The 26,864-nt window shown below is 26.7% G+C and overlaps 2 protein-coding genes across 3 annotated transcripts; one reads left to right on the forward strand and one right to left on the reverse strand.

The window, feature by feature from the left end:
• Positions 1–13: 13 nt before the first annotated feature.
• On the reverse strand, positions 14–22,078 carry LOC111031942 (nucleolar complex protein 3 homolog). Of its 2 annotated transcripts, none has more exons than XM_022312448.1 (14): positions 21,921–22,078; positions 6,074–6,361; positions 5,841–6,012; positions 5,176–5,405; positions 4,702–4,858; positions 4,031–4,164; positions 2,385–2,585; positions 2,102–2,290; positions 1,850–2,031; positions 1,581–1,789; positions 1,195–1,376; positions 943–1,074; positions 778–875; positions 14–240 (listed from the first exon to the last, which is right to left on the reverse strand). In XM_022312448.1, exons 1-14 carry the CDS (start codon positions 21,939–21,941, stop codon positions 66–68), a joined length of 2,370 nt encoding a protein of 789 aa, XP_022168140.1. In that variant the 5' UTR covers positions 21,942–22,078; the 3' UTR covers positions 14–65. The 2 variants fall into 2 exon arrangements, with proteins under 2 accessions (XP_022168140.1, XP_022168872.1); XM_022313180.1 differs by lacking the exon at positions 21,921–22,078 and adding an exon at positions 6,526–6,660 and having other exon boundaries at positions 66–240.
• Positions 11,814–26,824, forward strand: LOC111031153 (scaffold attachment factor B2-like). The gene is given in 19 exon segments (XM_022311351.1): positions 11,814–12,235; positions 14,376–14,565; positions 14,818–15,174; positions 15,177–15,223; positions 15,225–15,470; positions 15,537–15,632; positions 16,826–16,850; positions 19,737–20,022; positions 22,677–22,714; positions 23,368–23,471; positions 23,919–24,068; positions 24,135–24,330; positions 24,404–24,600; positions 24,701–24,834; positions 24,898–25,146; positions 25,216–25,407; positions 25,859–26,004; positions 26,075–26,273; positions 26,343–26,824. Coding segments are annotated over 19 exon segments (3,162 nt in total). The 5' UTR covers positions 11,814–12,109; the 3' UTR covers positions 26,527–26,824.
• The last annotated feature ends 40 nt before the right edge of the window (positions 26,825–26,864 follow it).

A 26,864-nucleotide genomic window follows, 5' to 3' on the forward strand; every position in this document is an offset into this window, starting at 1 on the left:
CTTTATTATTTTCTTTTGTAAAACAATTCTAGTTTAATATATAATTATTAAAAAAAAATACAAATTCAAAAAAAATCTTTCGAGAAATTAATATTGGGGTAATTTTTATCCAAAACATCAGAGTATGGAAGAGTTGGATAATGTGCAGGTATCCGCTGAGGTACCTTCACCGGAGGCATAACTGCTGGATTGAATGCCACATTACTTGGATCATACTCTTTGAACCACTCACTGGGAGTCCTAAAATTAAAAAGTTTTAATTAGGTATATCAAACAATGGAGGATTAACTTTTTATAACAAAATTTTTTTTTAAATAAACATGTTATTTCTAAGATTACATTGAATGTTCTCTTAAGTGAAAACATTTTATTTTTAAGATAACAATTTTATATCCACAGGTAAATCTACTAAAGATTATTTATAGTTAATGTTAGAAGTTTACTTAAAATAAGACATGTATAGGTGAATATAAGCTGATCAAAAAATATAAATCCATCTAAAAAACTAAGAAGGGTAAGTTTATAAAAATCTTGGCTTATCTGTATTCTAAGATCAACAATGTGTTATACTTGATTTATAGAAACATGAATCTTAATGAAATTCAATTAACTTCTAACTCTATATTTGTCAGATCTAAAAATAAATGAATGTGAATTGCCAATTTAGAGTAATTTACAAAAGGAATGTACTATTATTTTCACATTTTTTTTTATACTTCTTAATTACTTTGATTTTCAGATAAATATCATGAAATACTGGATGAGCAAAGCACTTACATTTTGGCTAATTCTGGTTTTAAATGGTTGTTATTTTGAGAAACTGTCAATGAAGCCACAGTTTTTGATAATCTACAAACTTCTGGGTGATAATGCCTCTAAAAATAAAAATATTAAATTGGTATCATGAATACTATTGCATCAAACAAATTGGTAATTACTAACCTGCAATGCTGGAAGTTCCCATAATGATGTACTTCCAGCGTTACTATGTTCAGGTTCTTGTAATTCAGCATTATAAATTCCTTGTCCATATGATGGGTCAACATCTAATAAACATTCTGTGTTCTTATTTGTCTAAAAAAAAGAAAATAGTACATGAATTTAAAAAAAATTAATAATAATGCTTTTAAAAAATGATCATACATATTATTAGATACAAAATATATACAAATGATAACTGGTTAATATGATTACTTGTATTATAGTCCGAAGAGCAGCTAAAATACCAAGTGATGCATTGTGAAGGGTTTGAAGACTTAACATAGACATTCTTTTCACAAACGACAGTGTAGAATTGGCAGTTACTTTCTTGCGACCCACCAAAAACAATGCTTCAATTGTACGAAGGAAAGTTTCTAAATTATCATGATATTTACCTAATTATTGGAAATATTTTAAAATTAAAACTGGTAGATATATTATTTGCAAACAATATTCTCATAAAAGTTTGTAATAAGTATACATTATTTTATAGATAGAAAATATTAAGAAAATTAAATTATTAATTAAATAATATATCATTTAACATCAGATTGTAAATCAAATTGATTCTATTAAAATAAAAAGGTTTATAAACTTACAACAATCTAATTCAGGAATAACTCTATACAAATGAGAATAAAAGTGAACGGGATCAATGTTGATTACAGTTCCTTGTCCAGATAATATGACAAAAATAGTCTTAATACAACAAAGTTGCTCATGAACATTTAGTTGATGTTTTTTTATAACTGAATCCAAAACTGTGAGAATATCATGGTAAAATTCTAAGTTGATTGAATGGCTGTATCTACATAAAACGATAAATTCAATTTCACAGAAAAATTAATAATGCATTTATAATACTAACTTTGCTAATCCTTCAAGACAGACGGATAATAATTTAGAACGTGGAGCAGTTTTTAGTATTCTGAAGTATATCAAAAATACAAGTTTAGTGATTTCAGTTAAATTGTTCATGTGACTTTTAACATTTTCTTCAGCTTTTGTCTCAAGCATTTCTTTATCTAATTTATCCAACATTTTACTTCGCTAAAAATAAAAGTAATTATTTATTTAATGATAATATTACTACAGGGCATAAATAATAGTGAGTTCTTACTTTACGTTCTTTTTTTGACATAGCTAGTAATTTTTGTTTTCTGGTCATAAATTTTTTTGATTTCAAAATTTCTTCTTTTTCTTTATCGAGATTGACATTTCTGATAGGCAATGCAAGTAAAACAGACAATAGCTCACTATGCACACAATGACTTCTAGTCTTAACAAGTTGATTTATACGACGCACAATCTAATTATAAATATAAATATGATATTCAATTGTTAACAATATCTAAATTAAAACATTTTTCTTACAACAAATAAACAAGTTTTTTAATTCTTACCACTAATGACATAGTTCCCTTTTTATCTTCTTTAAAAATTTTAATAAATGTTTCTTCAACTTTTTTTCTAACATTACTATTTTTGTTATCTAAGTAAAGAGTTAACAAATGCCCAATATTGACTGCATAGTTAAAATATGAATGAGAAATTAATAATTCACACATACAATTAATAGCCATTTCAGCTAAATTTATATGAACCTTAAAAAAAAAAAAAAATTGATGATTTAATATTTACTGTTGATATAATTTTTTTTTGTTTTTTATTTGTATAGTCTTTGCAGACAACCACCAAAAATATAAAATTGGCAATTATATCATTTATTATATCAATTATTCATTCCAATTTTCAAAATGTTTAGTATTATAATTTATAGTTGAAAGCAAATGAATAAACACTCGCAAATATAAAAAAGTTATACTCTGTTCACGATAAAAGGACACCACACATGAGTTGTTTCTGTCTTACAAATGTACAACACAGCAAAAACTATTTTGTGCGGGATAGAAACACTCAGTTTGTAGTCCTAGTAGACAATAAAAGCGTACCTAATATGGAAAATAATATTTTATGTGTCATATAGTTATTATTTGTTTGATATCATGAATAAGAAAAAAGTTATACTTTTAAAAACCTGATATTTTTAAGTTTTCCAAATTTAAACAACTTCTGATGTATTGGTGTTATCGAATAATAAAAAAAAAAAATTGAAATTCTCCTCTCTTTGTGATGAAAATTTGGTTTCTTAGTTATTACTATAGTTTTTTAGGTTCTTTCCTGTGCGAAACAGTTTTTGCTGTTTTACATTTGTTAGATGGAGACAAACACAAGTGAGTGGGGCGTCTTCTTAAGAATGAACCGTTTTCGAGCACGAATACTGGGCCGCCAATCACTGCCTGATCCCCAGGTGATTGTTTAGCATTCTGTAATGTGCTAACAGTCATCAGCAACCGTTGTCAATCGACGGTGCCTGTGTCCCCACCGTGCAGTTTTGTGGCGGCCGACACCAAAGCACATGTAATGGTGCCTATTTTGTGGTGAAGATATGCGAACAAAGTTTGAATAGGCTGAGGAGTTCATTGAACAGAGTATAGTAACTTACAAACCACAATAACAAAATTCAACAATCATAATATAAATAAAAAAATAAAAACTTATGGTAACAATAGAGATCATAGAAAGGTAATAAGTACATAAAGTAGTTACTTGACACAATCAAATTTAAGCACTATCCAATGATATGGTAAGCAGACTGTTCTAAATTGTATTGATTTATGGACCTTACAAATTAAATTTAATATTAAACACTAAAATATCAATGCAACAACTACTTCCAAAAGAGAAAGAATAATAAATTTAAACCCAGTAACTCAGTTGATACACAAGATAAAAATATTCTTACTGTAGTTAAGAACCATTCCATATTAATTTACAAGCATAGCATTTATATAACCAATAGTTGAACCAAAAATTTTCAATGAATCCCAATAACTTAATAATAAATATTGAAATGGAAACTATAATGTATAATCTTAAATCATTAAAAAAAAACATACACCTATCGAACTCTCTTTAAAAAATTCAAATTATAAACGCTAGTGAGTTTAATTCCTAACTTTAATTTATGATCATTAAAAAAACTTACATTTGTTATGATTCGGGTATCTCCTTTCTTTTTGTGGAGGGCACTAGCCATTTTCTCTAAATTAGTTAAATAAATTTTGTAACCCTTGAGTAATTGTCCTTCATAGCCAATCAACTCTTTTGTAACCAATTTCACTAAAAAGAAAACATATATTTATTTATTTATGTGTTTGGTTAAAAGTATTTACCCAATCAAATAAATATTTGATTATGAAGACATATTCAATTGTCAAATCTTCAATTACCATATTATTAAAAAAATATAGTTAAAATATAATATGATATTTAAACATTATACATACAATAACAAAAAAAAAACATCAAAGATTTTAAATATTACAATGAAAAAATATACAGGTTCCCTTCAAGGCATACCCATTGCAATTTGCAATATCTCCTGTGATAATAAATATATTATCATAAATCTGTTTTTTTTATTTTTGAAACAATTGAAGATATCCATTAAGAACTTAATTTTACAAACATTTTAATCTCTTCAAATTTGATTTTTATTAATTTTATGATTTTTAGTCATTTTTTTGGTTTACAGGTAAAACGGCAAAAAAAACAGATTTTGTCTGAGAGGCAAGTCCCCTTCTACAGCTAATGGGTACACCATCACGGGACTCTGTATTATTAGACTATTATTATGAAGTAACTCAAGAAACTTACATTTTACTCCATCATGTTTATCCAGTTTTAATTGATAACTTGGTAAGAGGTCTTTAAAAACTTCTAATAATGTAAGAGTTGCTAATTTTTTTATTGTGATTTGTAATTCTGGATCACGTTTTTCCATTATTTCTAAGAGATGTGCAATGTTTCCAATCTAAAAGTTTATAAAGTAAAATTGCTTCATTAGTTTTCTTAGAATGATAGCCATATAAAATCTATATTGTACAACTAAGATTTTTAAAAAATGAATAGATAGTAAAAAAATAACAAATAATAACAAGAAAGTAGGTGTTTTGAATGTTTTGATGAAATTTTGATTACTAAAACTAAACAATTTCAACACTGATGAATACATGATTCAAAAGCAAAACGAAAATCAAGATATCATATTATTTACAGTTTATAACAGACTGCAAAGTACAAATAAAATATACTTTATAATATTATTATGCCCATGTAAATGAAAATTACCTTTAGATCTGGATTCTCTAATAAAGTGCTAGCTAATAGTCCAATACGCTGTTTATAACTTTGAATGGTGTTTTCTCTTTTAGCATATAGTTTTGCAACACTAATTGGTTCACCTTTATTAACTGATATTTCTTTTTCGGGTTCGTTTGTATCTAACCAAACATACTCATCATCATTATTTTCTTTATTGTCCTCGATTATTTTCTTTTTGGGCTGTGACTTCTCTGAGTCTATAATGTATAAATAAATTCATAAAGTTTAATAATGTATAATAAAGAGAAAGGTCGGAAAAAAGTTAGATCACAAGCAATTACATGAATAAATAATACATTTTTCAAGTTAAACATTTAGTCTGGATGATTTAAAGGAAACAAAATATGTAAAGATTTTTAAAATGAACGTTATTATGCTAATCCTAAGTACTTCAGTCGGTACAATTTTACAATACCTACATTTTTAAAAAAAAATTTTAAAGAGATATACTATATGTAGGTATCCTGAGGTTCAATAAGTATATGAGCTAATTTACAGTGACATTGAAATATATGTTAGAAGAAGAAACAGTTATGACACTTCCTGTTTTTTTTTGTTCTATTAATTTTAAAAAACTACCTATTAAGTAGATATTTTAGGAAAAAATAAATATTTAAAATTACAGATCTTACCTATTTCATCTTTTTCTAAAGTGTATCGTCTTAAAATGCCATCTTTAGTTTTAATAGGTAATAAAGGTTTCTTAATAGATAGATCATCTGCTTTCATCATCATTGAACTACTTTCATACTCATTTTCAAGTTCTTCATCATCATTTTCCCGAGTTCTCTTATTTTTACCATCCTAAAAGCAAACACCATCAATAGATTAAACAATGAAAATTAGTGCATTATTTACAATTTACATTATTAATTTGAATACGGTTGTACAGCTTATAATTTTGGTTGCCAATATTTTTTTTAAGAAAATCTAAATCTTCTTGGTCAACCATTTCTAGCATATCATCTCCATTATCACTGTTTTCTGCTTCTTCCTCCTCGATTTCTTCAGCTGGATCATCTCGTCTTTTTAAAGGGGGTTGAGGCACGTTATATGCTTTTGACTTATGTTTTTTTGTTTTTATGTGTCCTTTATTTCGTAAATGGTTACGCCTCTTCACATTGCTAGTTTTTCCACTTTTTACCACATTTTTCTAAATAAAAAACATAAAATTAGAACTGAATTCAAGCCAACAAAATTACTTATAAATACAACAGGTATACGAAGTAAGATAAATTTGAGAGTAAATAAAACCAAACATTTAACATTTAACTATTAAATACTAATAAATAAATTATTTATAATTATTTAACTTACTTTAACCATTATGATGAAAAAAAATAGTCTAACTTAAAGTTTTGCTGTATGCAGTTGTTTTACTTACTACACACCAATATTTATTATGTTATTATTTTTAAATGTGGATGTACTTTTAGTTTGTTACATAACCTTAAAATTATTCAAATTTATTTTATTATCTTTATATTATTATCAATTATTATCAATGACAGGACAATATTTTGTAGTTCTACCTAACATTTGTTCCAATGATCTTGTAGCAAACAGCTGTAAAGTTTCGAACAACGATTCATTATTCGTATAATCCATAGACATTTATATATTCAACCGTGTATTTTCCATAGTAGATATCGGATCCACCATCCACCCACAGAACCATCCATAGGTTTAATCACGATTTAAGATAATATACTATTATGTATACAGAATATTACAGACAATACAGTGTACTCTCGATTATCCGCGGAGTAGGGTGGAAGGAGTATGTACTATGTAGTACAGTAGTGTTTTTTCGATTCCGAGTGGAGCGATAAATGTTTTGATTTTACAATGATACCCATGGGCACCCATAGGTAACATTTTAGGGGGGGGGGTCAAAATAAAAAACGTCGGTAATAAGGTAATATTGTGGTAATATTTATTGAGCTACAAGTTCATAATATTTTTGTCCAGGGGGGGGGGGCAAGTGCCCTGTCTTGCCCCCCCTCAATGGGTGCCCATGATGATACCTATGTGTTTTTTTATGTCTGTCATCGCCTTTTTAGGTACTAAAAGTGCTTAGATTTTCTTCAACAGCATGTTTTCTGGTAGGAAAGTCAATCGGTTTATACCTGGGCTTCAAAAGTAAACGATTCCCAATATTTTTCAAAGGCAGCAGGAAAAATAAACAAGCATTTAAGGAAAAATATGAATTTTTACGGAAAACCGGTTTTTGACCAAATAGATTGTGGTTTTTTTATGTAACAAAAAAAAATGCTGTAGATACATGAAATTTTCACTGAATGTTTTTATCCGCATTTTCTATACACCATATAATTTTTAAAATATTTTGTCTAGGGTCAAACTATTAATAGACATATGAAAGTGTCGATTATTATAAGTTTTTTCGATAAAAAATTTACACTCGCTCAAAAAACTTAAAAATGATATACAAGGCTTCTCGTAAGTTGTTATTAATGGAAATTAAAAAAAAAATGAGGTTTAGTCCACAATAATTTCATGAGCGTTTGAATTTAGAATTTCTACAAAATACTTGAATATCACGAAAATTTGCAGGTTTAAGTTGGAAATTCATAAAAAATTTTTATTTTATATCTAGTATTTTAAAATTTAAAACAAGATTCCTTATAATAGTTTGTCTACCTTTATCAAAAAAAAATTTCTTCCGGACAGTCATATTACTTTTTAATGAGTACTTGAAATTCTTAAAACATTGGATATTTGTTTGATTTTTCGTGGAGCGATTTTCTTATTTTGTTGTAATTCAAAAACGAATAATTGAACCTAGATACTTGAAATCTACACTATATATTTGGTTTATCAATTCATATACTTGATGACATTTTCAAAATATTTAACTCGTTTTTAACTGTTTACGGACATTTTAAATTTTAAATTTTTTTAGTTTTTTTTCTATAAATGTCAATAAAATGTTATTTGTTTTGTCAAAACGCTTGAAAAATTAATACAAGGCTCATGATATCATGTTACAGTATCAGTTGAAAAATATTAAAAATTCATTGGCACGATTTAATTTTATGATCATTTAAAGATCAAAATATGTTGACAACATTTATAAAATAAAAAATGTACAAATTATTTTTAGTTAAAAATGTATAAAACAATTTTTATAGCTTATTATTAAAAATGTAAAATAAGGATGCCCTTAAGTAGTTAATTCTGTAGACGAAAAATCTAAAAAATATATAAGCGAATTTAGTTGATTTTTTTTTGTTTGTACTTGAAAATTTCAGAGTAGGTATATTGTTTTATTTTAAGCCAATTATATCTTCAAATTTAATTTTTTCTACAAAAATTAATTTTACCTCTACTTATATATTAGCATACTATTGACTATTACATAGTACCTACGACGCCTAAGTATAGTAAAATAAATGACTTAAATCACAATAAAATCACCTAAAAGGTATGCTTATATACGTACCTAACTACTTAGTTATGTTATAGACAGACCGTCTTCACTCAGAATCGTTTTTCTTATACAATGATTTTATATCATTGAATTCAAATTTAATACAGTGGTTCTCTAGTAACCAAATGTAGAGCCGAACGTTAACCGTTTTTTTTTATGATGCACATATTTGAAATTCTGATAACCTGGTATACCCTCGAAATAAAGATATTATTTTATATAATAAATAGATCTGAATCATTCTTTTGAACTAATTATTGTGTGTATAATTAAAAATATAATTGTAGAACTTGACTGCAGATTTGTATACGTTTTATATTTTTAATTTTATATTCATTTCGAGGTTTAAAATGCATTTTTAAGGTTTTAATTGTAATAAACTCATAGCTATAATCATAACAATTTATGCAAATCAAATTATTATTTCTTATTTTTAGGTTTATAACTTAAGTTAGGTACAGTGAAATTTACATATTATGCCTTAGCGAAGTCTTTTTGACAGTAAACCTGACTATACTTCCAGAATTCCACTAAACAGAAAATGTTGTTATTTGGAACTTTGAAATTATAATATTGTTGTTTTACTGTAATTATACTAAAAATGTAATTAGAATGGATACTTGTTTTTCAGCATATTTTTTTGAAATAGTTTCATTATTAAAAATTAGTTACCTAACGTCCTAACCATATCTTTTTCTATGTGTATAATTAAAAAGTCCGATGAACTATAGTTATATCTTGATTCTTGGCCGATAATAGTGGTAAGTGTATGTTCAAGATTTTTAAATTTCTTAAATTATTGTTTCACATGGTCACGTCATATTAAAATTGAAAGGCTTGCCTTAAATGCATGTCTCCGCATCCTCAAAACTCTAATTACCAAAAACAAACACACTCCATTAAATACTAAACTCTTAATTTATAAATCCTTGTTTAAGCCTATGTGGACCTATGTTCTTTGACTTTGGGGCAATGCCAAAAACTCCAACACTAATAAAATTCAAACCTTCCAAAATAACACCCTTCGTAAAATCACAAATTCTCCTCCTTATATTTCAAACCTAACCTTACACACCGATTTAAAAATTAAAACAGTCCACGAAGAAGAAGTAACCTTTTACAAACATTTCCATTCAAAACTCAATTCTCATACCAACCCCCTCATTTCAAACCCACCGCCCACTTTCACAATTCCGGGGAACCTTTCCAGGAGGCTCAGAAGGAATGGTGTAGAGATCTTTTCAATGAGTAATTAAAGTAGCTTTATACATAAAAAAAAAAATTATCAAGTAAGGGTAGTGTAACCACTGGGTGACTCCTCCCATCACGTTTTCATGTAAATACTTTCTAATAGCACAATTATTCTTATTGCCCCTAAAAGAACAGATTGTATATATCTTATAAAAAATAAAAAATAAAAAATAATTAATGTTTAAGATAATTACAAGTTTAGGGTTGCTAAGCACGCTTAAAACCTCTGCAGGATTGGGCCACGAAAAAAGAATATACTTTAGAATATATTTTTTGTTTAAATGGTTGCCTTTGGTTACGTCATAATAGGTACCTATATCATACTATTTTCTATTATAATTATAGTAGAAATATGGCATATTTTATATTTTTTTACAAATACATTAAATTTTTGTATACGTATAGTTATCATGGACAGTCGAAAAAAACTATTCAAAACCTAATAAATATTCACTTATTAAAGGACAAAGGTGCATAGGTATCTACAGAAATTAAATCAATTAAATATTGGAAGTAGGTATTTACAATATTAAAGTGACATGGGTTCGGCCATATCGGATTTGTTTTGTTTCAACGTTAATTGATAATATTAAGTAGGCATATAAATTACATTTTAAGCTTATCTATTTCAAAAGCTTTATCTAGGTGAATACAATTCAAGATAGTAAATACAGTTTATACAAATAGTAGACAACTGCTTGAAACATTCTAAACTCCTACCACTATTCAACTAACGCATCATCGCTTACAGGCACTTCAGCCATAGCATTGACATATAAATATATATAAGTATAATATATATTTATATGTCTGTGACTTCAGCAGTCAACCCATAAAACAATATTTTGTTGGTACTTTAAATAATTGTTTTTAGTTTGTTATTTATTTATACCTAAAAATATTGTTATTTATTCATTTGAACATGTGTATAAAGGACAAAATTAGGGGGCATGGCCTTCAAGTTTTTTAATCATATTTTAGATTAAAATATAAAGTATCAGGGCCTGTGCTGTTTTATTTTTTGGATTTTAATTTTAAAAAATGACCTCAGTTTTAATTTTAATATTAGAATTTTATTATTAGTTCCTATTTTAAATTTTCCACCTGAAACGGCTGAAACTTAATTTAATTTGGTAATAGTTGATTAATTTAGGTGACTTTTTGTCGATATAATTATCGAAGATACCTAACATTATAAAGCACAAATATACGGTTGGTAGTATAATACGATGGCATTTTGTCGGGTTATGATTATGGCGTTTTGTCGAATGGACCTACTGTCGGTATTCCGTATTTCCGTATTTTTTAAACAAAATATAAGTATGGGGATTAGATCAACAATAAAATTGGTATATGATCCAATATCACGATTTAAGAAAGTACCATCTTAGATTATATTAAAAATATTGTTTTATAAAATCTGTGGTACTATCTTAAACCGTGTCCAACAATCATCATCCAAGCGTTGGATAAACTCATAGTGACGTATATGGATGAACCAAATATATTAGTAGAATAAAATGACTGAAAATATAGACAGTGACTCCTTCATAGTAATAAAACCAACTTTTTCCCAAGATTTCGGGGACCTAACCTAACCCAACCTGGAAGCATGTTCTATTGTTTTGCGATGGAACCACAGATTATATTATAAATTATAATATATATATTATAGTTTAATATAATCCACGGCCTTAGATTATAATCTGTGATGGATAATGAAGATAATCTTCTAAAACCGTGGATGGAACCGTAAACATTTAGGTTATATTTTAAAAGTCTGTGGATGGATGGAAGTGACCCATTTAGGAAAATGTCCATAATAATTTCACGCTTATGTTGTGGCCACACTGATTAATACGAAAACCAACCAAAACATCTTATTTGCGAATTACGTACAATTGTTGTGAGTTGAGAGGCCGAACCTTCCGCTTTCTAGTGCTACTCAATTCGATGTCTCAATATTTTATTCTCATAACTCGTGCCTCATTGCCCTTAGGCCTTAGGTAGTTATTTCTCATTATTGAAACGTTCAATAACCAACTTTATATTTTGGGTTTCATCTTTAGTGAAACCACTGTGGAAGTTTTAAGTTAATAGACATTAGACTACCTATATTATATCGTCTTTACTCTTTATCTAAACTCTTGCGTAAATATTAAATATTAAAATACTGAGTCGAGTTCTCATTCAATTAAAATGTCGGAAAAATCAGAACCGCGGAAAGTTTGTGATTTGAAGGTGACTGAATTACGCTCCGAACTAGAAAAACGTGATTTGGATAAAACAGGAGTAAAAGCGATACTATTGGAGCGTTTGCAAAAGGCAAGTATATAAAAACGGCTGGTATGGCTTAAATGAAAAACAATTGGTTAGTTCTTGGGATTGATTATTTTCAACACAATCTGTAGTGTTCTACGATATTTTATTTTTAGTGATATACCTGCATAAACATTATTTACAGTTTTTTAGGTACTACTTAAATGTTGTATTCCTACTTTTAGCTTTCCATGTTTGAAGATACATTTATGTTAGCTTTTCAAATTTAAATACCCAACAACTAGACATCTAACAATTAATGGAAATGTTTGTCCATATTTTATGTCATGGAGTATAGGTACTTTGATACTTTTAAATTGTTATTATTTGCAAATTGTTAATTCGTCTATTTCTAATTATTTTTAGTTTCACCATTAACGATAGATATTTACAAATAAAACTTAAGTAGGTGAATATATAATTGTGATCATAAACACAATCAAAAAAAGATTTCAAACATAGCCTCCGTGGGGTTTCCAAAATTAAGTAATGGAAGAACAGCCTAGCAAAGTTACATAATTATGAAGTTCAGTTACCTCTTACCAAACATTAACTAAACCAAATTACTGTCTTACCAAAAACAGTCTAAGCCAGGGATTGGCAAATAATTTCTATGGCAATCCAGATACTTGAAAAAAAATGTTCGAGGGCCAAAAAAAATTCAAACATTATAAACTTTATAATTATAATCGTTGTATTTATTTTTGTAGTTAAATCACAGTTAACAAGTTATTTAATATTTATTTATTTATAAGGTAATTATGTATTCATACTTATAATAACAATTATATTCTTAAAAGTTTAATGAGAAAAATGACATTTCTTGTCTTGAGCCAATTTTAGATTTGGTACTCTTGGAGAATATGCACAGAGCGTTTTCAAGGTAGGGATCAGTTAATCTTCCTATTGCCGGCCCTTGGCCTAAGCCATATTAATTGCTGCAAATTTGTACGTATTTATGTTTACTGCATTGTTAATTGTAATATGATGTAAATGTACCCTTATAACTAGAGTCCGGATTTGTATGCACTCAAAAAGCCCAAATTAATATGCATTTATGCATCAAAAAACTTCAAAATATGCACTTGATATGCTCTTATTTTTTTTAATAACATGCAAAAATATGCTCTTATACCCAAAATATATGCATTTTAATATTTTTTTTTAAATTTCTTCCATAAATAATAATTCAACAAAATTAGATAAACTTAATTTTTTAATTATAGACATTGACTTTAAACATTTATTAAAGTTGGAATAGTGCTTCGACTTTTCGGCATTTTAAAATTTATAAATTTACAGAACGCGAATTACGAAATGAGGGCACTAGTGCACAATTTACTGGCGATAACATACGGAGAATAACATTTATTTCCCAAAAATACGTAATGAACTAATAATTTCAACGATGAAATTGAAACAAAATAATTGGCTTAATAAACTTTTATACAAAATATGCTTGAATATGCAAAAATTTTCAAATATGCAGTCATCTCTAAAATATGCATTTATATGCAAAATAAACTTTTTTCTATGCATTATCTGTTACACAAATCGTCCAAATTTCTTACTCCCATCAAAATGCATACACTCATCACAAATATGTAAATGCATACAAATCCGGACTCTACTTATAACCTAATATACTCAGTGCCACCAGAGAAGTAACCCTGTTCTATGCATAAAGACTTATGGCATCGACTGTTACTGTGTGCCATTCAGAGTAGCGTTATGGAGTCCCAACCGTTAACAATAGTGGTTTTGCAATGTAAATGTGTCAAATAGGTGGGGAATGTGTGGGGATTCGAACTTGATTTGATCGGGATACGGGTTACTTCTCTTGTGGCGTGAAGTATAGTTTGCCTTTTTTTATTAGCCAAGGATAATTCTTATCTATATAGATACGTGCATATTTCACGTACAGTAATTTGTAGACTTGATAAATACTGTGGTCTATGAATGACTATTGACAATCCTAGCTCACGACAGTAAATATTTTAACTAGTATACTAGGAGTTAATTTTGAGAAGAGTTTAAGTTATTCGTTTGTTTGCCAGTTATCTTTGATTGTTAATTGCCTTAATTTTATTAATATATTATGATTAGATATAATAAAAATATGTATGTTATATTAATCTTATTTCAGGCACTTCTTGAAGAAGGAGAAGATCCAGAAAATTGCATATTTGATAAATTTGAATTTAAAAATGTTAACAATACTGTTCAGTCATTAATATCAGAAAAAAAGTCTCCAAGTGTTGAAAAAAAAAAACCAATTACTCCAACAAAAACAATAAAAAAAAATGTGATTGGCAGAAGACCTGGACCAAAGTCTAGTAAGTTTTTTATATTATAAAATTGAATTAATTAAGATATTAGAAACTATATAGGAACATGACTTTGATATCTATAATATATTATGGCTTGACTTATGCAGTATATAAGACAGTAATTTTACTCTAGCTGCAATTATAATTTGTCAGCTCTGTGTGCAATTTATCTTTAAAATTACAAAAATGTATTTTATTTTATATTTATGTACTTTTACTACTATTATTTATTTATAAAATTCAAATTGTATTGTTTAGAAACATGTGTGACACAACTAAAAGTTGAAAAAATTACTCCAAGTATTTTACAAAAGGAAAATGATGATTTAAACCAAGAGCCAGTAGATAGTAGCAATGTCATTGCTAGTTCTGAGGATTCAAAAACAGTTTTATTAGACACAATTAATTCTGATGTGATTGATTCAAACGAAGCAGAAGCTAAGGAAATTGATGCTGATGAAGTACAACTAAATGAGGCAGGAGCAATAAATGCAATTTCATCTCATGAAAATCAAACAGTAATTGCTATTGATTCTGACTCAACCAGTACTCACGAAAATACAAAAGAATTTGAAGGTGAAATAAATGTTGTACAGATAAATTATGCAAATACAGACAGTTTATAAATGATTTAAAAGGTAATAAAATAATACAAACTAAATGTTTTGGTTAATTTAGGTACTGATGCAGAAGTCAAAGAAATCACTTCTAAAATTAATAATGATATAGAAGAACAAAAAAATGCAAACAGTGTTACTAAAGTAAATAAAATTATACCAGAAACCAATGAAGATGAAGATGATATACAAGACGAAGAATTGGATCATGAAATTGATGAAGAATTGGATCATGAAGTTGATGAAGAAGAAAAAAATTACAGTACTGACAATTTTAATCAAACTAATAATACAGTAAGTTTATATGAACATTTTTAAGTGCAATTAGTTGTATCACTATTACATTTTTACTTAATTCAGGAAAAATCTACTCAAGAACATAATAAAGATGACAATAATGAAGATTCTATTAACTTGACAATTGGAGAAGATGATATTAAATTATTCGCTGATGAGGTAATTAATATTAATATTTAATTTCAATACTTAAATACTTATATTTTATAATATTTTAAATTTCTCGGTATTATTCTAATTTCAACCTTAAAATACTTTATTCATTTTAAAAATAACATGGTACTACCTATATTATATTAATATAAATTCTGCTGTTAAACAATTTATTTAGTTTCAAAATATTGTTATGCTTATGTTTAATATTTTAAAATTGAATATCTTAAAAAAATAATTATTTTTATGATAATTTGGTGGAAATAACATAATTTTTTTTTAAAAACTAGTGTCAAAATAACATTTGATGTTCCATTATAATTGAAAAGTTTGCATATTTAAAATCTGCGAACTGCACTCTGAGATTTATCATATTGATTTGTTTCTATTTATATGTTCGCTATACTAATACCATCCATTGTTCTCTGATTGATACTCTACTAAACAATTAGTTTGTGACCGGATGTAACATTATAGTTGAAAAGTTGCATATTTATAATCTGCGAACTGCACTCTGAGATTTATCATATTGATTTGTTTCTATTTATATATTCACTATACAAATACCATCCATTGTATAAGGAATCATGTTTTATATTTTTCAGTATTTTGATCATGGAATATGTTATCGGAAATTTCCAATATCTGTAATCAGGCTTAAAAGAATAAAACTATTTTTTAAAAAAGGCACTTGTAGCAAATGCAACTTTGTTTTTAAAAAAATATTAATATAAGAATTTGGTGAAAAATTCACGTTTTTGTGGGTTTTTTGTAATTTTTTTAGCTGAATAATTATAAAGTCAGTTTTCTATAGTTATTATTATTTTTATTTTACTGCTGAGCCCTTTTATACATAAATAGAAATATACAATATTTAGATGTGTAGTGAGAATTTTTTCTACTTTTGACCCTCTCTAAAAAAACCACGAACTATATTTGCTTTTTTATCAGTTTAGTAAAGAGCCTATTGAGAATTTCAGAAGTTCATTTATATTTTTTACAATTATGAGCCTCACAGTCCTCCACAAACTTTCTACCCTTGAGTATGTACACTAATCATTATTGAACTAATCACGTGGTAGGATACATACAACTAGATAGCCATAACTATACTAATACCATCATCCAAATTATTTTCAAGTTTATATTAGTTATATTATCTTTTATATATTAACAACAATTGGTTTATTTTTTTTCAGGAAGATACAAACCTTGAAAAAGAGGGTAATTATAAAATCAATTATCTTTATAAAAAAAGTTATATTTTTATTGTTTTGCTAAAAACTTAATATGAGCACAATTTAATATGTGGGAGTTTGTTTATCTTCTTATAATTAGGAGTATCAAATAAAATAATATTATGTTAATAATACTTAAACATGTACAAAAATTATGCCAATTTTATATCTGTTCATGTTTATGTTTTATGAATATGACATATTTTTTCTATGATTTTGTTGAATGAAAACTGAAAAACAGATATACTAAACCTATAATTTATTATTTGTTTGATTTTCAACTAAGATAATTAAACAAAAAACAAGTGTAATAATTTGACGTTAATCAGTTATTATTTTGGATAACTATTTAATATCTATTAGAAAAGATTATTATTTACGTTGAAATATAGATATCACATTAAGTATCTCATACAAAATTATAGAACCTTATGTTATAACATCTAATTAAATATTGATTTTTAAGTTTGAAATCATTTCAATTAGTTATTAGTTAATTTTTGTTATCAATTTGTATCCATTTTATTATTTGCTTAAAGGATACAAAATTAGGAAACAGGTTCCTAATAGATATATATTGACTGTAGGGCCAACAGTTTTTTTTATTTAATTAATTATTTTATACATTTATTGACCGTCTTATATGTTTATGAATGAATTAGATATTTTATTTATTTGGAAATTAAAGAAAACAAAATAAAGTGTATTCACTCAATGAAAATAAACTTTTAGCACTGAACTGAACATTTTTTTCACTCTGAAAAATGTTACTTGAAGCACTGGAAATTTTTTATTTTGCAAGACAGAATACAATAATTGAAAATGCAGTACTGAACCATTAGAAATGTAAATCTCTTATTATGTGAAAGTTAGCAGACTTAGAATATGTCAAATACGATGAAGTGTCTGTTTGGAGCATTTGGACTAACATCGCCCCTAATAGCAATCTATTTTGAATAAGGAATATTCATATTTCAGTAATAATATTAGTAGGCATCATCAAGCAATCGGACAGAAAAAGATGAACATTGGTTAAATTATGTGAATAGCAAATGTACAACTAAGGAGCATTTGGACTAACATCGCCCCTAATAGCAATCTATTTTGAATAAGGAATATTCATAGTTCAGTAATAATATTAGTGGGCATCATCAAGCAATCGGACAGAAAAAGATAAACATTGGTTAAATTAAGTGAATAGCAAATGTACAACTAAAAGGTATCAAACTTAAACATATTGTTCCAGTTTAAATATAACCGGAAGAGAACTCTGAAACTAGCCCGGAAGCATATATCAACCAAAAAAAGAGTTAAGTTTATCATCCAACTGTGGTAGGATAAACATTGATTTATGTATACTGGCCTCAACAGTTAAGTATGCAACTGATCACAGTGCAATGTCTGTGAATAAATAACAACAAAATGGAAGATATTATCATAGCTTCAACTGCTACTAAAAATACAAATAATTTTAATTTACTTAAAGTCTCATAACATATATACACAACATTTCATATTATTATTATTAAATTGTGAAGATTTTCAAGAATCAAAGTAGCTGGTCAGACTATGTTGCTGTGGCCAACAAAAGAAAATAGTTAATGCTAAATAACTAATGTTGATAAAGCTTATATAATAAATACTTTTTCAAAAAATATATACCAAATGTATGCAGATGGTTTACTAAAACTAAAAAAATAATAATAAATATATGATTGTATTGTTTATATTATTACGCAAGTACATTCACTTGAATTTATTGGTCATATAACTAAAAACCTTATGAAGGAAATCCATTTTAAAATGTATACCATTATATGTTCCTATTCCTAACACAAAGAAGTTACATTTTTATATCCAAAAATATAGTATGGTTGGTTACAATATTAATTATTATGGACTTGACATTTCATAGTATATAATATTTTATGAAAATATATTTTCTAAAAAATATATATATATAAATTGTAAAGCCTACCAGTCAGATAAACACTAACTGATGCCAGTTATTTGTTGTTTTTAATTAATAAAATATAAAAATTATATAAGCAAAATAAAAAATGTTGATTTAAGAAGTTCTACAAAACTACATTACTTTTAGTAGTTCCTACTATTCACTTGTGAGAGTAAATGTAGAGTCTTATTGGTTTTCTATAAGCAACTATATATTTTTACAAGTATCAAATTAATAATATATATAAATTAGCAGAAATAGTTTATCCATTCCAATGTTCAAGATATTTTTATATTTTGTCACGCTGATCAAATGACAACCTTCAACAATCTTCAAGAATAATGAATTTAAAAGTAGTCAATTAGACTAGTTATAATTATTATTTGTCCTCCAATGGTATCTTGTTTATCATTTATTAGTTTTTATATTAATCATATTATGTTACTTAATAATATATTAATTTAAATGTCGGAACTAAGAATTGCCTGCGATTATTGAAGTTTGACCTTATTGCTTTTGATCATTATATTTTAATGTTGTACTTTTTGTTACATACTATGTTCATGTTTAACTTTCCTTTTATAAATAAAAGTGTTCTTAATTGTTAGGTATTCATAATAGAAATAACTAACTGTTAGGCAGACCAAATTGTACAGAAAATCAAGGAGATTTATTTTTGCAATTTTCTTAACTAATTAATATTAAATTAATGTTACTATTTTATGTATATTAGTTGCACAATTTATCCAAGTACTAACCTTTAATACTTTTATATTATTGTTTTTATAATTTAAACTTGTAATTTTTAATTTGAGTATAGGTTAATACGTTATGTTTATTATCTATACCACAGATATAATGCGTACATTTATAGATAATTTGTGTTTATGTATATTTAATTTGTGTGACGCAATATAGACGAAGTGATCGAGAACCATACCAAAGAAGAAACATTGATCAAACAGCGTGAATCTCGCCATCCAGTTACTGTTAGTAGCAGTAGAGCAACAACTGGATTAGTCAAAAGCCGTCGCAGTGCAACTGAGAAGCGATCATCCGTTGGGGATAAACCACGGAGTATCCACAAAGAGGACAAGGACATCAGCAATGCAAAACCCATCATCAGTGTCAGTGTGCCCAAAGATGAGAAAAAAGAAGAGGAGAAAGAAGTTAAAGATAAAGTGGAAGCTGGCAACAAGCAGAGGTTTGTTTTGAACACAGTCTCAACAACTTGATTCTTAATCCCTTCATCGGAAAATCGTGCCAAGGATTGATATATTTGAACTACCAATTAATAATTAATAAAAAAAACCAATATTATTATCTTTTTAGTACGACAAAGCTTGGATAAATACCCCATTTAAGGTTTCAGTGACTGTAAACTAATGATGTTTTATATATGTGGATAAATTTAATTAGAATTCACCAACTTATATATAAAGTATGTTAATGGAATTAATCTATAACCAAAAATTGTTTTTAATAGACTTCGGTTAGAGTTTTTTTAAATTTCAGTTACTTATATGTTGGGTGGTAATTAGTAATGGATATATTTTAGATAAAACTGATGTATGTAGTAGTCGGTGTGTTGGTTTTACTATTTCAAATAGTATACCATACGCAAGTTACGATAGTTTAATTTTATTTGCAAATAATATTAATAATTTAACAATTGTAAGTATTGGGTAATCAATTTAGTGTTTTTTAGAATTTTTATTTCTGATTACATATTATAAGGATCTATGATTAATATTAGATGTATTTATTCTTCTTTACATTATTGTATTTATAAATTTTTATGAATTCAACTGCAATAATTGTTAATAATTGTATAGAAAAAGCTACTAGATTCATTGAATATTAATAGACAAATAGAGAATATTATATAGAAATGAAGTAATCACATTTTTAGCTGGAATATTCAAAATTTGATTACTTTCTTTATATTCCCAATTTTTGCTATATAAGTTGGTATACAATTTTCACAATTACCTTTATTAGTATTATGTGATTTAAAGTTATATTTTTATTGCCAATTTATTTATAGACATTTTGATTCTAAACTCAAACAAATTACATTTTTAGGTATGTAAAACTGATAATTTTCAATGAAAGTTTGCTATCTACAATCCAGAATCAGAAATATTTATTCTATTTTAATTTCCAATTCTGAAAGCAAATTTGGTAGAATTGCAGTATTGTAGATACGTACAATTATTTAAGTTTTGACTAAATTATTCTTAGGATTAGAATTTGTATGTCAAATACTTGAATTATTGGAATATAGTTCTATCTTCATATACTATTATAAAAATTATAAATTCATGTAAATTTGTTTTTAAAACATTAAGTTATATTTAAAACTATTTTGATTACTCAATATCTACTAAATATAATTACTAATTATTTGCAGCATACCTACTTATATTAATTAAAGTATTGACTTTTATTATTTATAAAATTGTTATCCAGATGATACACTTGGATACATATACATATATATATATATATATATATAACTAATACATACATTTTAATATTTGTACTAAACTTATTAGAGAATGGGGATTAAACTAAAAATTAAACTCCATTTGATAGAATTGTGATTGTGAATCAATAGATATAAAGTCACTTGAAAATTAACGAGTTATTGATTTGACATCTTTTGGTTGGAATTTCTAATTAAGAATGTTAATGGAAATCGGATTGTAAAATATGACTTTGTACATACATGTTTGTACATATTTATGTATTACATATTATTTGAAAATAAAAGTACTACTGCATTAATAAAGTTACAGTATGCAGAATGCAGTTACACAATGAGTTAATATCCCCAATTTCAGCTGTTGAAATGAATAATGTTAATAGAACAAAGATGAACATTTAAAAAATGTGGATGTACATTAACTGCAGAAGTCAAGTCAATTACAAATACAAACTAATAAGTCAAAATAATAAATAAAGAGATTTATAACCAAGCAAATTAGTTTATTCAAGTGAACCATTAGAAAAACGTTATTTCATAATCGAATTTGAAATCTACTGTTAAAGTAATAAATGTTGTTGACATAAAATACTGATGTACTTTGTAGTACTTACCATTTGTATCAAAATGTGCATAATAGTTGTTGTGCCATTTCAAGATGATATATTTTATTATTGAAAAAATTGCATATTAAATATATTGTACAGAAATAGATACAAATTTGCAAGGGATAAAACATTTTCAAATAATAGTAAAACTAATATCATTATATGACAAAGAAGAAAATAGAAATTTGTCTTGTATTATTGTTATTGATAAGTCTTCAATATTCAATAACTTTTTTACCAAGAAGAAATTACAATATTGATAATTATGTGAAATCAAGGTTCACATTAATTATATGTAAAATGTATTGTATCAAGAGAAGTAATTAAATTTTATATGACATACATTTATATAAATTATGTTAATATAATAATACTTCTCCCAAAATTATTTTTTCAAGTGACTTTGGTGTTGATTACTTTCTCATAACACTAAGTATGATTATTGTGATTAGTTTTTTCAACAAAATTAAATATTGTAACAATACATTTGTATATTATGAAGATAATTAGAAATTTAAATCCAAGCTGACTTCATAAAAATATCATACGTATAAGGTATTTAAAAGATATGTTGTCGGTAGTTTAATTAGTATAATATTTTAATAACATTTTTTTATTCAAGTCAAGAAATGGGAACAAGTATAATTTAAATATTTTTTGTTTATATGTGTGAAATATACGTAACTGTATATTAAACAACATTATGAAAATATTTCATATAAGTTATAGTTATTAAACTAATTGTTATTTCAATATTTTCAGTAATGATTCAAAGGTTCTGCAAATATCAAGTGACATATGTAAGTTAATTAAAATTATTAACTAAAGATTTTAGGCAATTGTACAATTATGTTTTTTTTTCTCAGTTAATTAAATTTAATTATTGTCCTTCTTATAAACATGCAATCATTAAAATCTTTTTTGAGAAGAATTTTTTTTATATTAGTTATACCGTTAGAGTGAACCATCAAATCAATATAATCGACTATCAAACATAAATATATGAATATATCTGAGCATCTTGTCAGCTTTTATTGATATTTTAATTTTATGTTATTAATATGTGAAATATTACAACTTTAAATTTAATATTATGTTATTTCTTTTGAGTATTAATGTAAGTTAAACACGATAAGTGATAGTTCTAAATTCAAATTTGGTATATGTATGTTTGAACGATTAAGATAATATTGTGTTTGTGTAACAATGCAACATTTTTGTAATATATTTTTATCAATGTATAAGACTATATTAAATATAAATGTTAAAAAAAGAAAAGCAATCGGTAAACCTTAGAAAAAAGTATGTAATATTAGTTTTGCTAAAATTCTGTCTTAAAATGAAATATTTACTATTGTTTTTAGACTTACAAACCTGTTTTAACCCTTAAATGCCCCACAATATTCCAATTATGTGTAATCACCTTTTTTTCACATTTAAATTTATATTTTAGCAAAGAAAAACAATTTATCCTTGGTACGCAACATTTGGGTGAGTGGTTTGGCATCGATTACTAAGGCGACTGATTTAAAACAACTTTTTTCAAAATATGGAAAGGTAATATTAATAATAATACTACTAATATTTAAAATAATTATTTTATTATGATTCTTCATTGCTATCAAATATTTACAAATACACAGTTATTCAAAATATTATATTTTATACAAATTGTCTTATAACATATACGATACACTTTAGGATATACTTCTGAAATTAATTATAATATTGATTATTTTCAATTTATGTGTTGGTTATACCGATACAACCCATAATTGCCCTATGATTGACACTACTAAAAAATTAGTTTGTGACTGAATGTTACTTACTAGATATCTAACCTTCAGTCATCCCTTCATTAGTACGGAAAAATGTATCATTTAATAATAAATAATTAAATTTTTATAGCATTTTCCTCCACGATTAATATAAATGTTCTATGATCAATATATTTTATAGCTTTTTATTTTGTGCTGCATATTTAATAATAAAAAATGTTTATAGGTTGTCGGCGCTAAAGTTGTGACAAATGCCAAAACTCCAGGTGCTCGTTGTTATGGATTTGTTACATTATCTTCAGCAGAAGATGCTAATCGTAGTATTGAAAATTTACATAAGACTGAACTTCATGGTCGTGTTATCAGCGTTGAACGAGTTAGTATTCATTTTTTTTTTGTGTAGTTAGATATACATTTTTTATAAATGTTGTGTTATTAATAGGCTAAACGTGATAATGGTTATCAAGTCACAGCAAAAAGTTCTAATGCTTCCAAAGTAAATGAAAATTCTGAAGCCGAACAAAATACGAAAAAACTTGAGGAGAAAAAAGATAAACGAGAAGAAAAGAGAGAAAAGAGACCAGAAATTACCATTAATGATGTTAAAAAACCAGACTTGTGTAGCTTAAAGCGATCATGTTAGTATTCAGAGTTTTAATTTCATAATTTTGTGTATTTTAATCTTGAAAATTTTTCATTCATTTTTTGTAGTATCAAAAGATCAAAACCAAGAATCAAAACGTTCAAAAATTGTAATCGAAAGAGATGATCGAAAAAAAGATAGGAGCATAAAAAGTAAAAGTAATGAGCGTGACCGAGAAAAGCTAAGAGAATTAGAACGAGAAAGAGAACGCTTAGAAAGAGAAAAGAGAAAACAGCAGGAAATTTTAAACTTGACAAAAATGAAAGTAAGCTAAATTTTAATTCATAAACAATTATTATTTTATTATTTGTATAGTTTTAAATAGAACATGCTAATCTTTTTTTATGCTTTATTTATTTTATTAGACTGAACGTGAAAGGTTAAGACAAAAAGAACAAGAGAGAGCAATGAGAGAAGAAGAACGCAAGAGACGTATTGAAAAAGAACGCCAATTAGAAATTGAAAGAAAGCAAAAAGAAGAAGCAATTCGCCTAGAAAAGTAAATGTCTCAAATACAAAAATGTAATACCTATATAATATCACTATTTATTTATTTATTTAGAGAAAGACAGAAACTTCGAATTGAGCGTGAAAGAATTGAAAAAGAAAAATCTGAACTATTGCGTTTGGAGCGTGAAAATCAACGCTTAGAACGTGAAAGATTACAAAGAGAAAAGGAAGAATTACGTAGAGCACAAGAAAAATTAGAAGAAACAAAGCGCCAAGCATTACTAAAGCGTGCTATGCCTCCATCTCCACCACTTCCTAGTAAAAGACATTCTTCATCAAATTCATCTCGATATGAAGAAAGGTACATATTTTTTTAACATGGTTTTCAATTAATTACTTTTGTCTATTTTCAATTTGAATTTTTTTGCAGAAAAGAACCAATTCGTAGTTCTCGTATCCAGCCTAGTACAGACTATATGAACCAAGCCCCTCCACCTCCTAACATAACATCATCAAGACATCGCTATGAACAGCATTCGTCAGATTCTCGTCGTATGAGGCCATCACCACCACCTCCTCCACCGCCTGCATCAAGACCTAAAGACTCTACTGTTAATATCAGGTAATATTTGTATACTGTTGTAGATAAATTAAAGAAAAAAAAAAAATTTCAAAATTCTTATTTTCATTACTGTGATACGTTATGATTACGGTTCATAAGAATTTTGTAAAGTAAGATTCAGCCATTTGACAGCTATATAGTTTAATAATAATTATCTTGGTTTGTACAGGCAATGATACAGTTTTTAACAAATCTAAATGTTTTAACATGTGACTTGATTTATCAAATCAAAGTTCTTGTATATTACTATAAATTGATGTAATATTTGTAGTACTTTTGAACTTGGTACAATAAAATCGACTATTGACAGCTAAACAATTTTATTGATATTTGTTTATGTTTGTACAGGTTAAGAAACAATTTTTATTGTTAAGTGATAAAAGTATTTTTAATTTTTTTTTTTTGTAAACCTAATTATTTATTAATATTGAATGTTTTACACTGATTGTAGATATGGTGGTGCTCCACCAGCAACAGATCATCATTACAGAAGTCGTGATGATCGGTCAGATCGAAGAGAAGAATCTCGAAAGAAAGATTCAAGCAGTGGTGGTAGTAACAGACATGCTCATGCATCATATGATTCAAACAAAAGTTGTAAGTCTTAAAATCAATTAATATTTGCTTATTATTTATTTCTATATCACAATGACTCTTTTTATTTCAGCCTATGGAATGTCCCGCAACAGTGATGGTAATACCTGGTCATCAGCCCCAGTAAAGAGTTCTTATGGCACACTCAGCTCAAGCTCTGGAACTAATAATATGGTAATAAGTTCGAGACCAGATCCTTGGTCAAATAGTAATAATAGTCGAGAAATTGAAACAACTGTGTGGCAACGTCCTCCTCAACCACCACCAGAGAAGTATGTTGTATACATTTCTTAAATACTTGTATTAGTAATTTATATAAAACATTATATTACTTGTCTTAGCAGATGGAACAGTACTTCAAGTAATCCTTCATCTATGTCAATAAGTGGACGTAGTTCGAGTAGTAACCCCTTGTATGGAAATAACCATCAAGTTATACCAAACATGGGATTAAACATGTCAACTAACTACAGTGATAGTAGATTTGACAGTTACAAAATGAGTGGCATGTCACGAAAATATTAGAGAGACTTCTATCGTACAATCATTAGCAATTAATCATTGCACAACACATTCTGTTGTTCTTGTGCCGTTTTTGCTAATTTTGTATGTATTTTAACTTTCAACAGTAACTTTTATACATACAATATTAATATTATATTACTTCAACTGAATTGTTGAACTAATAAGTATGCATTTTTGATACACGATGTAGTTGGTGAATTATTAAAATGCAGAAACAATTATTTTGAGTTTTAGTTAAATGCATTTTTTAAATGAGTTAATTTATTAAACTTATATTTATGTAAAATATATTAATTATCTTAATCTTTTAGTATTTACTCATTGAAAAAATGTTTGTA

Source organism: Myzus persicae, unplaced genomic scaffold (genome assembly GCF_001856785.1).
Source record: "Myzus persicae strain clone G006 unplaced genomic scaffold, MPER_G0061.0, whole genome shotgun sequence".
Classification (NCBI taxonomy): Eukaryota; Metazoa; Arthropoda; class Insecta; order Hemiptera; family Aphididae; genus Myzus; species Myzus persicae.